Here is a 17,183-nt window from a genome sequence, read left to right as displayed (position 1 = left end):
CCCTAACATCTACTTCTGGGTAAGCCTTTTCCTAGCCATTATTGTTTCTAAACCTTCTGGACATTTGAAGCAGAACACGCAATCCTATTCAGACCCATGTATACATCCTCAACAAGAGGGACATGATTTCCTTTTTTTGTCTGGAGAGACTGAGGTGTTGGAGTAGGAGGAGAAAAGCAGACTAGGACCCAACATACTCTTAAAACTGCAGCTAATAACTAATACAAAAAGAAGTTTGTTACTACAAATTTGTAGTAACTGGAATTCTCATTAGGGTAATACATCTTCAACAGCTTCAACAAGTCTTTATTATACTGTATATCTTTTGCAAGGTAGCTTAAAATTAACTCTAGTATTCTATTAGCATTTCACTAGAGGTTTGGAAAGTCAAGTCAAAATAAAAATTTATTTTAATTGTTTCAAAATACACGACTAAAATCTACATAATTATTAAAATAGGCTTACAGGTATTCTTTGATTAACAGTTTGCATCACAGAACAAAGGCATATTTTAAATGCAGTATTTTCTCACAATTTTAACATACAGGTATTACTAAAATTTTTCAAGTAAAAAAGCATACTCTACTGAGTAGCCAATAGAGCTAATTACATTCTTGCATCTTAAGTTAGATATAGGAATTTTAGGATTCTCTTAATTACTTTCCCAAAACTAATAGTGATGCCTAAGACTGCAGGTACATAAACTGTCATTAATGAACATAACCACATTGATTAGGTAGTCTAAAGACAACCAGTACTTAAAGGGCTTCAGTTGAGTTCCAACTTGACGTCTTCTGTTCCACTGATTAAGAGCTCAGTTTTAAAATACAACCTCTTGGACAAATAACTGCTTCCATTTCTGAACTGCAAGAGGTAACTGGTCAGTATTAGTCACTTAAATTGTGGTTTAAGAAAAACTAAGTATTACATGCAAACTGTACCTTAAGGCTCAGAAGAAAATCCACATGCAAACAAACCAAGAGTGTTATTCCCATGTAAGTTTTTTAACATTCCAGTTATCAGGTGAAGCATGCAAACAACTAATAAAACCTGGAAGTTTGTCAACTCTTACAATTTTAAACTTCAAACTACTCAGACAATATTTAAACAGGTAGAACAGGAACACAAACTTCAACTTGAAGCAACTTTTTGAAAAAGGTTATATTGCATATATTGCTAAACTGAACTGTAGTAACATCAAGTTAATGATTTTAGATACTTTCAGATCTTTGTTCATCAAACACTTTTGAGTACTGCTCTTCCTTTTCTGAAGTGATGCGCCTTCCTCTCCTGGAATGGGATAGGAGATAAAAAAGTTTTTCTAGATAATAATCAGAATAGAGCAACTAAAGTTTTCATGAAGACATTCTGTACTCTATTCACCCCCCTCCAAAACAGATAAATACACCTTCTGTATTCCTGCTTCAGAGCATGAGTGCCTATTTCATGTCTGTCCTTTTAAAAAAGGAAGCAATGCCTTAAATATAACATCAATAAACAGCAACTAGACACCACTTGGTATGTAGTCAGAAACTGCAATTGTACAAAGACTAAACACATACAGCAAAAATACGATGACCAGCTACCAACCTGGACTGCAGTTCATTGGTTAAAGTGTACGCATTTTACACACAGTAAAAAGAGCCACCATCCACAGTGGGTACTTTGCTGGTGTAAAGATTATCATATCAAGGCTCAAACTCAACATCCTCTACTGAAACCAGGGAGTAACTCACTGCCCTTTCAGCAATTTATTGCTGACAAATGATTAGCCAGTTTTATGCTCTACATGTCCATGAGTTGACTGCTCAGCAATTTTTTTATGCAGTCTTGACTAAATCCACTAAATCCAATTTCAACACTTGTTTCCAACATTAAGCAACAGAGAGTGAAACCCATGCATCTCAGAGCATAAGAAAAAATTCAAATGCCATTATAGATAGGAATCTCTTCAATCTTTATGGTATCCTGTAAGTGAAAAAACTAAAAGGTCAGCTGTGTTTTAGGGATTTAATATTGCTTTCACTACATACCTTAAAGTAGTCTTCTTGTGATACAAAGGTGTTCCTCAGACGGTTCTCAGGATTAAATAGACAGGATACTACTGTTTGTATGCTCCTGTCCACAGACTTCTGAAATACAGTTACAGGTGCATCTACAACAATACTGATTTTCTTAGCCCACTATTAGCAATGTGGGTGTGTCACAGGGTTTATTTTGCATTCAGGATTCCTCTCAACTGCTTTAGGTTTCCTGAGCTCTTTGTCTTTTTCTTTTTTAATCTTTTAATCCTGGTAATTCATTATCACCATTAGATGTTACAAGGTAACAGTTCTGACCAGTAACATGCCAGTTCAGTTGTGGAATAGGCTGACAGCTGAAAAATGAAGTCTCCCTTAGAAAAATGAATTCAGACACAACTGTTGGCCAAACTGGGTCACCTTCCACAAAAGAAAAGAGTAAAATGTTACCAATTCGTATGTTTGAAGTTTAAAATAAATCTGCACAAGATAGCTGGTAGTGCTACCTAACCTTTTTTTGTACTTGCAATTTCCCCTGTAATTCTCAGCAGGTTAAGTAAAGCCTTGTCACTTAAAAACATTATTGTACTTCATTAAGTAGAACACACATTTTGTACAGCCCTCAGCACTACAGACAAGCACTAATGGTTTCAAGGAAACATGAGGTTTCTGAAGTTGTACACAGAAGTCATATACAGTGGATTGAGCAACTGGCTAGAGCAGCAACTATAACCTTCCTTTCTAGGCTACTGGTCAGAGGCCCTCTTCACCAAACCACAGTATCCTCACGTGCAAATTGGTGGGAACAGGATTTCTGACAGAGTTTTGAGAACACGCTTACCTTTTGTGGACTGTTAGTAGACGATTGCGTGGGTTCTGGAACAGCACATTCTGTCTGTATAAATTCTGGATCCTCAGTGCAGTGATAGCTTACTGAAGTATAAACCTGTATAGTTTTTTTTAAATATTGCAGTGTTTCAGTAACAATGGGAAAACACACACAGTTTTGTTGTCATTGGTCCTCATCTATCCATAAGCTATGCCAACTTTATCTTCACACTTTGATAAAGTTTCATGAGTGGGGGGAATACTGTATCCTGATGTGTTTTAAGACAGTTCTACTTCCTTCCAAAAAGGTTATGCTCTAATAAATGTCTTTTCTCCCCACTAATTGCTTGAGAGTTAGCTCCTCAACCTACTTCTTCCATGTATGGGTGTTCATTGAGAATTCCAGACAGCCAGCAGGTAACTTCAATAGATTAAGCACTAAAATCAAATGAAAGAAGGGGAAGCAGAACATCTACCACCCCGTCCTTCCAAGAAGCTGCTGCTTTTCCCTATACAGTTCCTTTATTGTTAGAAGCTTTCTTCATGCCAATATACTACTTTTTTTTCCAAGATGTAAAAAAGTCTACAAGAGCACAAGCCATTTTACAGCTTTTTTTTTTTAAAAACCCTCCCACCTCCTTCTGCTTACAATGCAGTGTTGCAATTGGCAACCAGGTGCACAGTTTAATTACAACAAAGAGGCTGATAAAGCAGTTACTCTTTATGGAAACATCTTTCCAGATAGGATTGGCAGCTTTTACAGCTAATTTTACCAGGATTTCAACAGCAAGGTTAAGCATTCTCACTTTTCAGGGGCAAAACATTTCTGCTCCCTGCCCCCCCACCCCTGCAAAGTAGCCAGATTTATCCAGACTTGACAGTAGCTTTTAATTTCTTGCAACATCATTCTTACAGATGTTATTTGCAATTATACACCACAATCACAAAGTATACCACCAGACAATCCTAAAAGCCCCTGAACACCAAAACTGTAATTTCAAGCTGACAATACTGGGAGATACAGAAGCCTACAGTGCTAGCAGACTATTGCTTTCTGAGCACCATCTCTAACCATCAAAAGGTGCATATCTGACCTCATCACAACTGGGGCATTCCATTTATGAATGGAAATTGTGATTATCCACCGAACAAGTTAGGTGGGTATAAAGCAGTTGACTAAAGGATTAAGCTCAGTATCTCCTTATGTGCCTGTCCTCTTTTCAGTCTGTAAAGAATGATACTTGTAAGTTGCTTAACTGAGATATTTCTAGAAAAGTTATCTGCCCATATAATCAAGCCTAAATTGTCTAATGAAAGCCATGCTGCACTCCTACTCTAAAAACTCTTTGGCTTGTTACCATTTAATCATTAAGTGATATACTGCAGCTGTATTGTGTTCATGAATGTTATTCAACAAAAATTATTTCAAGCCAACAGGATAATCAGTATTTCAGTGTCTTCCGAATTCTGAGTCTGCTTTGTTTCTGTCTCCATTAAAACAAAGGTAGTTCTCACCAACAGATATACAGACATCCTGTGAAAAGATAAAAGACTGCTTCTCTGCTGAAGAAGCTGAAAGTAAAGCTTAGTACACATGATTGGAAGTAAGCAGGAATAAAGTATTCTAATATGATCAATAGACAGTTGTCAGATGCAGGCAGCAATATACAAAGTTTTCTTCATTTTTCCCCCCCATTTACCTTCCACACATTCTACAGACATCTGCTGGAAATTAGCTTGAAAATTAATTATTACAGCTTTTAAACATGTAATACACTGTACTCAAATACAAGATTATACCCAAAGAACACAAAAATGCCTAAGACGCAAGTTAAGAGTTCCAACACTGTTAAAGAAATACACAATATTTTTCTTCTCTTGTAAATGTCACTTGTGTAAAGTCACAGAAAGCAAGTAATTTCTTTAGAAGCTATCAGCACCACCTACAGCCTGTAGCAGCCTAGCAAATAATTTTAAAAAGCTGTTGAAAGGAGCCAAAAAAGAATATCAGTATCTACAAAGCAGAATATTTTGAGGCTTTTTAGGTTTTTAAAAAAATTGGAACAATAAGCAGTAATATTATATATATATATTAAGTCAGGATTGCGCATCAGGTCACCACTTGTTTTTCCCTTCGGCTTTTCATGAAAAACCAATTCTGTTCATGTTAAAATTCCAGAATGGTGTGACCAGAACATACGAAGTAACACCATAAAACAGGTAGTTCTGGTCTGCCGGGCAGCTCCTAAAAAAGGACCGTGTCAGTATGACATCCTAAACAATTACCTACTCTGTCATCAGCTACAGATTTGTATAGACCAGATTACATATCGATCTAGTCAAACAAACAGTTTGGGGTATGGATTTTTGATTTTTTTGGGGAGTTTCTTTTGTAAGTACCAAGCTGTCAAAACTGTGTGCTATTTGAGAAAACAAAGTTCCAGAAGTTTAACTTTGTAGACTTACCGGAGGCATAACATAATTTCTTTGCTCCCCAGCAAGCCATTGTGGTTGAACCTTAAACAAGAATTGGACAAGGAATAGCTTTTATTATTTCTAACACAGGCAAGTAACTGCTCCTAAAGAGCCACCATTTATAACATTTTGTGTCTGGATTTGTCATTAAACAGTAGTTTACAGTCTTCTGTCTAGCCAGATAGCTTTTTCATCTGTGCCTCATGCAGTGTATAGCACAAGGTCACCCCTACCACAAATTCAACTACCTCTTCTCATTCCAACTCTTAAAAAAATGTAAAAATAATATTTCTAAAAATTAGGAAAACCTTTCAAAGGGAGTTATAGCAGCCACACTGAAAACATCTCAAACCGCTAGTTACTTCTGGTTATTAAACTACTTATAGTTTAGTTTCAAGAACAGGACTTACCCACACATTTCACTTATGAGTTCAAAAATTACTATCAGCTAAGAGTCTTCACAGACATTTTTAGAACTGAAGAGCACATCCCCTGTCTACACATCCCATATTTATACAGTCTGATAAGACTCAGTGATTCTGTTTTAAGTAACTAACATCAACTACCTGCATTAGAGCATATACAAATGCAAAGCTCCTTTCCCACGAGAAAAAGTGCTGATGATGCATGTACTTTTTGCTAGTTTGGAAGTTGCTTAATCATCACATATTTAAAAAAAAATCCCAAACTAAAAAAAGAGAAAGCTAAGTTATTCAACAGTTTTCACTGCATTAGAATAAAAGTATCACTAATTTTGTTTACTTTTGATTTCTGTGAAGCAGGAGCTGAAGGGAAATGCAATTTGCAGAAAGAAACACAGAAAGATGACACTACTTAACACTGTTCATTCCATTCATTCAAGCTTTGTCAGTTATCAAACAGCCTTTCTGCTGGTGCTAAAGAATTACAAACCTGATAGTTGTAGGCTGGCTGATATCCTACAGGAACTTGCTGCTGTATCAGTAAAGCGGGTGAACTGTATGGATATGTCTGCAAAATAAAGCTTTTTTTAAAAAATGCAAGTTTGAAGCAAGATAGAAGTATGGTATTTGTAAAGGTATTTATAAAGCCGGGAGCACATTTTTAGAAATACATAGTCACATTGTTACTTCAATTCCTGTTTCAGACTAGCTTCATTATTTAAAAGCAACCCTTACAAGTTTCCCATGGGACTTCAGCACTTCAGGCACTAAGTCTCTAGACATGTAACATCTTAGAATCCCACTTTTCTAGAAATCCCACATCTGCTTGTAGCTGATCTTTTAAGTCATTTCAGAAATACAACTCATACCATAAACTTTCTAAAGTAGATCTCAAACAGACCAACTACCATGAAATAATGGACTACAGCCTGAAGATCAGTTTCTTGGAGCCAAGGCAAGCTAAGCATTAAAATTCAGACAATTTCCCTGCATTTCTTCACTGCAAGTATTTTGCAACAATGTTAACCTGCAACTTTCTCAAGCTTCTTCACAGAACATTCAAAAGGCACATTCCAGCATTTAAGAGAATTAGCTCCTCCTACACTATTTCACTCTCCCAATAAACTTACAGAATCAGCAAGAGTACTACTATCAAGCTCTCTGCCTCAGAAAAAAAATGTTTCTGAGTCACTGCCATTTGCTCATCTTCATTTGCTTAAAATACACAAAACATAATGAGTTTTTAATTAATATTACCCTTTTGTATTGCCATATCATATAGGGTTAATACAGGAAGAGACCATGATCTGGAAAGCCTTCTATTCACAGTACAGGACTCATAACAAGGCCAGAAGTACTCTGCCTACACCTCAGCAAGAATGCTTATCTGAAGCACCAATGAAGCTATGTCCAGTAGGCACACTGTACCTGGTCACAGCTATTAACAGCAGATGCCGTTAACACAGTGCTCTTAAAGACATAACAGCAGTTCAGAAAAAAGAATTCATTTGGCTAGGAGGGGTAAAAAAAAGTGTAGCACAGCCAACTTTTAGTTCCATACTTATTTAAAAAAAATACATTTTGAAGTTTGTGGTTTATTCTGAGGAAGGGCAACAGTACATTAAATATCCAGATGCATTTGGTTTTTGAAGCACATCTGTGACAAATAACAAGATCACTTAAGAACTGTTATATAATTAAATCTTAGATCCATCTTCAACAGTTCTCATTCTCAAAATAAAAACTATCTCCCTGCCTTTTGTTTTATAAGGAGATCACATCACTGAATAAATTTTTCAAGGCTGTTGGCATTCTTTTAAAGTGGTTTTAAGTTAGGTGCTTCTTATTGAGGAAGGTAATATGAAAAAAAGCAGGTAAGATGAGATTGAAATCTCAATACATATTCCTGAAGTTGTATGTGCTTGCACCTTCAAAAATATTTAATTATGATTCAAAATCAGTAGCATGAACAGCCTTACCTGAACATACTGCGTTACCGGGCTCATTACAGCTGGAGGCTGCATGTATGTCTCCGTATTTTGATTACCCCATACACTATGGAACTGTGGTGCAGGAGGATTGAAGACTAATGGTCTGGGATGCACATAAGAACCTTGGTTTAAAGCAAAGAAAAATAAAGTTTTAAGACACTCACATGTATTTCATTAGAAATCTGAATTCAAGCTGCAAAAGCTTTAAGTGTTTTGACTCTTAAATTTAACTGAACATTAACTGTATTATGCTACCAACCTGAGTTTTACTATCCAAACTGTACATCACAAGTAGTGAGGTCAAAGAATGCAGAACTGAAGTTTAATTGCAATATACATATTACATCAGATAAAAAGTATTTACAAGGTTGTTAATGTATAATTTAGAAAAAACAAATTTGTAATATGTACTTGTAATATGAAGAAATTTGCTTATATATACTCACACAAGTTCTGTTGCTTTCTAATTGCTGGTCCCAGTTTCAGCTTTTTGCCATGGAAGTTGATTTGTGACTGAAAGAAAGGTTATCCTGTAAGCTGGGGAATCAGCAAGGTAGGTGGTTTGATTTTAAAGAGACTGTACTCTGCTTCTACACCACAGTACCATCAACTCTCATACAGGCTCAATAGCCTCCGTTCTCCTCTCCCACCTCAACATCTTATGGCTTTTGGTTTCCTGCAATGCTCTTAGCACACTCATTTGCCTACTCACTGACTCTCCAAATCTATTATGTATCACTTGCCTTAATAGCAACATGCACTCCTAGTAGTTTGCAACTACATGTTAGTGACTGTCAGTCTTCTGGCTTTATACACACAGATTTGAACTACTCTTGCCTCAGTAAAGACATTCATGTAGAGTGACCATAGTCTACGTTCCCTTGAAACCCTATTTACAGCTCCACTTACCTTCCTTCCCACAAACTTCCTAACAGGCTTTGCGTAACATGTTAGAAGCTGTCCACCTAATATTAAAGGAAATGGAAGGCTGTCTAAGCACTACTGTTTACTGCATGTTAACTGTATTCTCTCTAGAGAAATTTTCACATGCGTTCCTTCAGAACACCCAACAACATGCTGTTATTTCACAACTTTTTTGGCCAAAGCATCTATGCAGCAGACTAATCAAGAAAGAGCAAAACAAATACAGGTCACATGTTCCTCAAATACCCAAATCCAGGAATGCAAGCATCTGAAAGACTTGCAGAAGGCGGCTGCAAGCACTCCTCAGTAGTCAGCAAATGCCCAAGACACATGTAACTTCTCATTCTGCAAGTTCTGCCCAAATCTAGTTCACACTGAAGGCAGGATTTCAAACTTTCAACGATCAATGATTGAGCACTGCTTTGCCAGCACAGTATCTGCGGGCATAACAAAAATACAGGAAGATTTTCAAGCACTCTCCGGGCAAAAAGTGAATTTTGTGTTCTTCAGTGAAACTGCTTAGTTTGAAAACCAGAAGAACATTGACCAATGGAAGTAGGCTGAAATGGCACCACATGACATCCTTACACTTCAAGATCTATTTGGACTGACTGTAGAAGAGGGCCTGTAAGACATTGTTCTCTACAAGATGACAATTTAAGCTTGAAGTATAGAAAATTGTTTTAATACATGAATTTAACCAGATTATCATTTATTCAGGTACCCAGGAACTTCTCCACACAAAACTCCCAAAAGAGAATTCACCCTTGCGTCTGATCTCATTCTCTGCCAAGGTGGTGACAAGAAACATGTTTAACTACATATGAAGGCATGCATAGCATGCATGACAATACCTAAAATAGGTACTCTGTTACAGTTCAGAGGGCTACATTGAGGTTTACAAATGCTTTACACATCAGAAGTGAAAGATTTTGTTCACTCCAATTAACACAAATTTGGTACCAAGTATTAAAATCAGTATTAGATGCAGATACACAGACTATCTACATTCTCTTCTCATGCAACACTAAGGATTTGCCTGCTTCAGAAGAAAATACGCAGTTTGCAATTTTAACAGAGACCTCCCTAAGCTTTTTCTCCCATTTCTGCTAAAGAAAGTGCTTTGAACAGGTAACAGCAACTTTATCATTGATTGTAAAAATAAGCAAAATAAGCAGAATAATAGTGATATAAAAAAGGTCTTATTTGATCATCTTCTCATACTGATAAAAGACGTGGGTGGAAAAAAGGTGCAGCACCCTAACCAGTCTGACAAGGTTAGGGTTTTTTGGGGTTTTCTGTTTTCTTTTTTTTAATTAATCCTGCAATCCTGTTATGCCCAGAACCATCCACCTGAGGAGTCTTGGAAGACCAGCCCCTTTTCAAAGCAGAAGGTAACTTTGTTCTGAACTACAAACCAGATTCACTCTGAACCAGAGTGGATTTACAAATGGAATCAGACCTAAATCACAAGAAAAACACTTTCAGGTTGCACAAAGCTGCAGAGCTAGGCAGATAAACACAGGCATCTAGAGTGATTCTAACCATGGAGAAGCTCTATCTTGTTCATTTACGTAAAACATTGTGACCACTCAGTACAGATAATGCCTGAAAGGGTTTAGTGAGGTGATCTCTGCTTATGACTTGGGCTCCAAAATGCACATGTTCATTCTTTCCCTTTTTCCGTCCCCTCCAGAAACCAACAGCTTTGTAAGATGACTTCTATCTGGTCAGGAAGAAGCACGTCATGGCAGTAATCTGTACTGCCTGCACACTTGCAATTTGCACTGAAAAGAAAATCCACTATATACTTCTGTCTTCCAAGACCTCTGGTATACAAGTCACATCAGTGAGTGCTATATTAATACAGATACTGAGGGCTTCTAGTTTTGAAGAAATGGCACACAGAAAGCCAGCAGTGTAAATGGCTCAAATGACAGCGCTACACAAGAGGTCTCTACTGAGATTGTTGCCTCAGAGCAGGCATTCCATGCTGATCTAGTACAAAAGTGTCACCCATAGTAAAAAAGTATTCTCAGATAAAGTCTGTTGTTCAATACAGCAGTATTTTTGTCAGCATACCATTAAAGAACAGTAAGCTTTTGAAGTCTTTTGGTGAGAAGCAAGAATCTCCCACTGGAGTTTCACTGTTCTCCACTTTGTTCAAGCATGTTCTCTTCCCCCTTAAGCTGGACAGCCAGTAAACACATCTGAACATATCACAGATCTCTAAAATTATGCCTGGCACATTCATCTGGAGTTGTTTTTCAGATCTACTTCCCTATCTGAGATCTTCAGAAGCAAATGAGAGACTCTTCGTCCTCCAGAGACGGGAGTTTTCTGAGGCAAAGACCTCAGAGAGGGTAATATTTCAATATACATTATTTTCACAGTTATTGCACGCAGTTTGGAGAAAAAGAGGGAAAAGAAAAAGCTTTGTCAGTTGTTTGTGACCTGCTGAAGTCTATCAGAACCAGATAACAGATTTGGTTGTAAGCACAGAGATTTAAAATTTCTCTGATACTTAACTCTAAGAGCAGAAGAGCTCTAACAGTTCTACCACTATCTCCTTTGTGAACTACAGGAAAACTATACGGAATGTGAGCAGTTGCATGTTATAGTCAAGGAGGCTTAAAAGATACTTGCACTCCAGGTAACATCCAAATGCATGAATACTGCAAGAGAGAAACACATACTTCAACTGCTGGACTCAAGTAAAAAACCAACACTTTTCTATGTTACTGTTATTCCCAATAATAACGCTGACAGGTCTACGTATCTGCCATAAGCACAAGGGTTCTAGGACAATCATCCAATACAGAAAGCAAGCAGCCAAAGCACACATGAAGCTTCCAAGCACATAAATGAATGACAACAACCAGAAATACAGTGACATGAGACTTTCAAGCACACCAAGGCTAACACTAGTTTTGTTTCTTACTTAAGTAAATACACAAAGATTCTACCAGCAGTAGAGATTTTTAGCAAGTTCACTTTTTGGGCAGGCCTAGACTTTCCTCGTCCTAATTTACTCAACAAGGTACATGAGTTGGTTTCCCTTGAACATGCCTCCAGCCTTCATATATCAACTTCTTCAGATAATTTAGACAAAGAGCTTACTTCTACTATTTTTTGAACATCCACGTTGTCCAGGAAAGATACAAATCCATACCTGAAAAGGAAAACCATGTTATTCAATAACTAGATTTTGATTTGTTAGTGAAATTACTTTTAACAAGACCAGTTAATAGCATATATACCAGGATACATTTGGCATGTGATATAATGTACAAGTAGGACATTAGCTTATAATTCAGCATGAAAATGTATTTACTACTTACTAGCAGCATATACTACTGAGCCAGATGAAGGGAACTGAATGCCAGATTTTAGAATGATATGAAATAGATGTAAGGACCATTCTTCCATTTCAGCTACTCAAAGTGAGAACTACTGTTGATATTACTAACTGAGAAAGTAAAAAACCTTAAAATCTGAATTATCATCAAATTTTGTGTTTACTACAGAGGTTTGGATGAAAACAGGCATTAAAGGAACAGTGACACCAGTGGGAGAAGTGATTCTTGAAGAGTTTTTCAATTTATTTCACCACCCCCTAGTTTATCTAGTCTATAAAGCAAAGATACTTTCACAGCATTATAGTAACAGTTGTGTCAACCAATGGCATATGCCAATTCATTATCAATACTCAGAACATACAGCAGCTAACGGCACATCAGAATTTACCACAAAGACTAGTAAGGGATATGAGGAAATAAAACAGATTTCCAGTTCATGCATTACCACGTATGCCTAAAAAACCATGACTTTTTAGGATCTGCTCATAGAATCTTAGAAAAATCTGAGCTGGAAGGAACCGCCAGAGAGTGAAGCCTCGTTCTCAAAGCAGGGATAACTTCAGAACTGGGAGAACTTCCCTAGAACAACAAGCTAAGGTCCTACACATCCTTATTTAAGTGTTTCATCACAGACAATTCAGATTTTGATCTATCCAATGGGAATTTCCCTTGCTTCAACTTTGTTCACTTAGTTTCACTCTTCACCCAAATGAGTTTGGTTGTTTTCTCTATAACCTATCCCCGAGTGTCAGAACAATGCAGTCCCATTGCCCTGAATAAACTATCTACCCCTTCTCTTAACCATCCTGAACTCTCTAGATTGTTGTTAGCTACTTTAGCCATCACAAAAAACTGTCTTGCCAAAGCACTGCCCAAGTTTCAAGTTTTGTTTCCACTGGTTAAACAACAATAACCCTCTTTCCTGAACAGATAGACTGCAGCCAGAAAAAAAAAATCAGGGTATTCTTTATAAGATTATACAGATTTAGAAGCAATCTAGATCTACAGGTTTCACAGTGTTAATTCACCACAACAGAAAACTGAAGCTAGTGTTAGGCATAAGCACATTAAATGTGTTGCTAAGTAGCTGCTCATATCACCTATGACAGAATTATGTCCACGTAAGCAACAACTTAAAACTATTCATGTTCTACTCACCCTTTGGAAACACCAGTTCTGTCAGTGATTATTTTCACCTCTTTCACAGTACCATATCGTTCGAAGAAACTCCGAATTTCTGCTTCATTCATCTAAAAGAAATGAGAGTCTTCAAACATATTCAACTCTTCATAACAAATTTAAAGCAGCCAGTACCATTTTTAAAACTATCTTCTACCACCATAAAAACTAAATCTACACTCACCTGTTCCAAAATTCTCTCATGACTCTGCAATACCTTAAAATTGGTAAGCATGCACATTAAAAAAAACCTCCAGGAGTTAAATTTCCATTTCCTTCCCACTGAAGTGCCCCATACCCATCTTAAACAGTTCTAAGTATATAAATACCCTTATATCAATTCCACCAACAAAGACTGTGTTTGGCATGATTTTTCCTTCTGGTAAAACATATCCTTGACTGGTTGTTGACAAACGGGTATTGTCCTCCGAGACACCTGAACACTGGGCCTCCACATTTGTAGACTGAAAAATTTAAACAGAAATACATATTTCAGTCAAATTATTATAGTATACTTTAAGATACTAGAATGCCTGCATCTTCCTATAGATATAGTATGGGACAATGAATTTCCATAGCACCTTTCCCATTAAAGGAAGTACTTGCCGCAAATAGACCATTCATTGGAAAAAGAGTTGAAGTAATTATTCTAGGAAGCTTTAAAAGTTTAAACCTATACCTAACCTAGGCTATTTAAGTAGCCCTGTCTGACTATACGAAGCTTCATGACCAGTGTTGCTACTACCAGACACACAATAAGAACACCAAAATAATTCACTTCAGAACTTTAACAAACTCCTTTCAGAGGTAAGCAAGAAATTAAATTTTTTTAAAGATACAATTTACTGTAAATGGATTATCCAACAGAACAAATTCCATCATCTTCCTGGTCAAAAGCTTTAAATATGAGATGTGAGTAAGCTTACAAACAGCCTTACAGCACAGGTAACAGCATTATATTACAAGTTAGCTGTAAGAAGGGAAATCAGACTTTGATGGAATATTCACACTATTCATTTTCTCAGAAAATAACCGTCAATTTAACTACAACAAGAATATCAATGACCACAAACTTGTTTCTGAGTTGTCTGCACCAAAACAGGATCTTCAGCATGCATTGCGCATACAGAAGAACTGTAAATAAAGTTAACATTACAGAGCAACTAGTCATGATGTGCTTTGCACACCCAGGCTTCAGATCACCCTTTTGGTCCTAAAGCATTTTGTCACAACCTAGGAGTTACGGATTCATTCAGTGCAGAAGCATTTACAATGCTCCCTAAACAAACAGTAATCCAGTATTTTGTTCAGATGAACAGACCACATGCAATTTCATTTCTTGTTACTGATGCTAGCAAAGATGTGTTCCATACTGGGCATAAGGTCTGAAGTGTGTTTTAAAGGTATTTTCAAGAACTAAAACACAACATAGGCACCATGGGCATCACAAACTCTAGCCCCTCTCATCTTCTACTCTCCTGAATGAATGATTCTAGCTATGTGCCATGCCTCACCTGGCTGGTAAGAACTACACTGACCAGTTTAGTGTTACTCATCCCTCTATATTAATGCTTTTCAAAACATTAACAAGCTTTCCCATACAATTCAACTGATGTGGCATTATCCCTACTTCAGATATTCCAAACATTGATTTAGTCAACATTGTCTGGTATTTTGAAATCTAGTAATTTGCAATAGGTAGCATCCAAGTTTTCAATGTAACAATTTTCATCTTTAAAGCACATTTAAACTGCAGCTGTGAGTAATGAGTACTCCTTCAAACTGGACACCCAGTAAGGGAATGAGAAAATTACAAGAACAAAACTATACATGTGGCACATTATTTGCCCAGCAACTAAACAAAGCCAAAACTAGAATTCAGCCCTCCAAATATGATTTTGGTGTGACTGAACCAAATTAACAACACAAGTTACTAAAAGCCAGAAAGTGTTTCCCCCATCTCTTTTCCTGCGCCTCCTCTGTACAAGTTCTAACACTTGTCAGTTCAAGTTAAGCTGGCTCAACTCAATTTGGCAGGACTATTAACATAAAATGAGCAGTTTTTCACTCAATTAGTATTCTGCTATTGTACGGAACTGAAACAGCTTATTATGCCATCAGACAAGCACCAGATCCAACTCAGGATCAGTGGATGCAGAAGAGGAAATGGGGTTGGAGGAGGCTTAGCCTCTTTTGAGAAGCACTAAGCCATCAATTCAGTTCAACACCAATTCATGAAGCTATACCTTGCATAGAATCTGGTTCCATCACACCAGATACTGTTGTCTATGCTCAGTTTACTCATGGACTATGCTTCCTATTGCAAATTCTCAAAAAAAGTTACAAGTCATGCCTTTTCCTTTATCCTCTAAGAACCCCCTCTGCCCTCCAATGAAGTTGGAGACTGCAACTTCCACTGTAGTAAAGATTGTGTAACAGAACATTCCTGCTGTAAACAGAGAAAGGGTAGTTCTCCTCCTTCCCTCCTACTGTACCAGGACATCACTGTCAAGGAAATCAATCCTACATTTCACAGAAAAAAAATTCTGTAGTACTTCGCAGACACATCCACTTCTGATTCAAGCTCATTCTGCAGTTACATAAACACTTGCAATAGCATAAGACGACAACAAGGGTAAAAATTAAACAAGAGATGAGAAGGAGACCACTTCTTTGGCTGCACCCCTAGCTAAAAGGCATTTGAACTGAAATCTGAGACTGCAACTTCACAGCAACCTTAAGTTGACCGAACTGTTGGCTTTTACTTCCTGGATCTGTTTCAGTGAACCAGGCTAAAAGAGAAGTATTCACTTTGCTGTGCAAATTCTCTGGCAACCTAGAACAGGAAACAGTTCACAGCAGAGGCACCCAACAAGTGCCAGAACCAGAATAAGAAAGCGGGTAGGCATACAGATACTGCTGGTATGCAAATCATTGATGGCCTTGCCTGCCGTGAAGTGCAGCATTCATTTCTTACACTAATGATGTGGAATGCAATTTTCAATGAAAACAGACTTATGTAATGCTTTTACACATCAAATATCTAAAAGAGTAAGCAGGCTACTTAGGCATTCTGACAAATTGGTCAACATCAAAAATAAGATTTAACATCTATTAATATATGTATTTCTTAGAACTCAAAAAGGAACTGTTGTTGAAAAATGCAGAGTGGTAAAAGTCTTATAAAGACAGGAAACAATCTCCTTTCAAAGTTACTTTTCAAATCTTCAGTACTACAATGCAAGACTTTTGCCAATTCAAACAAAGTATCACCCTATCTAAAAAGTTATTTTACCATTGCAATATGTAATTGTTATTTTACTATCCAATGTAGTATTATGTAAACAATTGTACTTCCATATACAGTATGGACAAAGGTGAATCATTGCCCAAAGCCTAAGCCACCTAAAGTTATCAAAATCTGGAAAATCCTGAAGTTGATGAATTGGCTACCCTGAAATTATAGCATCAGCTGAAGTTACCCAGCTCTTCAAAAACAGCCTAAGTGGAGTTGATTTGTCTATCCATCTCATGCAGTATGTTTGAAAATAAATTTCTAGATGTCAGGAAACTTAAGACTTATTCAGAGTTTCTCAGCTTATTCAGTTTTTCAGCCTACTGAAATTAACAGGTTTTTTACCTTTCTCTCATCACAAGGTAAATATAATCAGTTTGCTCTCTGCATTATGCCAGCAATCATCAAGTTTAAGTTGATGCCAGGAAACTGGATTAACCTCTTGATTACAGGAGTCATGAGGCTATTTAGTCTTCTGGCAAACACACACAAAAAAATGTGGAAAAGGACTACCGTTAGAGCCAGGTGGTGGAAATACCTAGTAACTCAGGTGAGTTACAAACAACACTCAGTTTTATGCACATCTAAGGGAGGAAAACCTTCACTTTTCATTTGGCCACAGAAGTACAAGTCCCCGATTTCTTAGGCTTCTCCTCATCTTTTCTTGACCTCACACACGCTTTGTTTAA

General features: G+C 37.1%; 1 protein-coding gene across 1 annotated transcript; it reads right to left on the bottom strand.

Moving 5' to 3' along the window:
- Positions 1 to 1,236: 1,236 nt before the first annotated feature.
- Positions 1,237 to 14,317, bottom strand: DAZL (deleted in azoospermia like). The gene is made up of 11 exons (XM_054815053.1): positions 14,273 to 14,317; positions 13,529 to 13,663; positions 13,179 to 13,270; positions 11,782 to 11,833; positions 8,184 to 8,250; positions 7,726 to 7,859; positions 6,237 to 6,314; positions 5,316 to 5,366; positions 2,863 to 2,967; positions 2,034 to 2,132; positions 1,237 to 1,290 (listed from the first exon to the last, which is right to left on the bottom strand). Exons 1-11 carry the CDS (start codon positions 14,315 to 14,317, stop codon positions 1,237 to 1,239), a joined length of 912 nt encoding a protein of 303 aa, XP_054671028.1.
- Between the last annotated feature and the right edge of the window lie 2,866 nt (positions 14,318 to 17,183).

This window comes from Grus americana, chromosome 2, assembly GCF_028858705.1.
Source record: "Grus americana isolate bGruAme1 chromosome 2, bGruAme1.mat, whole genome shotgun sequence".
In the NCBI taxonomy this organism is placed as follows: Eukaryota; Metazoa; Chordata; class Aves; order Gruiformes; family Gruidae; genus Grus; species Grus americana.
The sequence above is the reverse complement of the archived record's forward strand: the minus strand, read 5'-3'. Positions and strand labels throughout refer to the sequence as shown.

What these genes read in the sequence shown, in the direction of transcription:
- DAZL (XM_054815053.1), bottom strand. Translation starts at nt 14,317, where the DNA reads ATGCATGCTGAAGATCCTGTTTTGGTGCAGACAACTCAGAAACAA. An exon ending in AGCCAGCCTACAACTATCAG is followed by an intron (nt 5,367 to 6,236) that starts GTTTGTAATTCT and finishes TTCTTGTTTAAG; the next exon opens with GTTCAACCACAATGGCTTGC. An exon ending in CACAAGAAGACTACTTTAAG is followed by an intron (nt 1,291 to 2,033) that starts GTATGTAGTGAA and finishes ATCCCATTCCAG; the next exon opens with GAGAGGAAGGCGCATCACTT.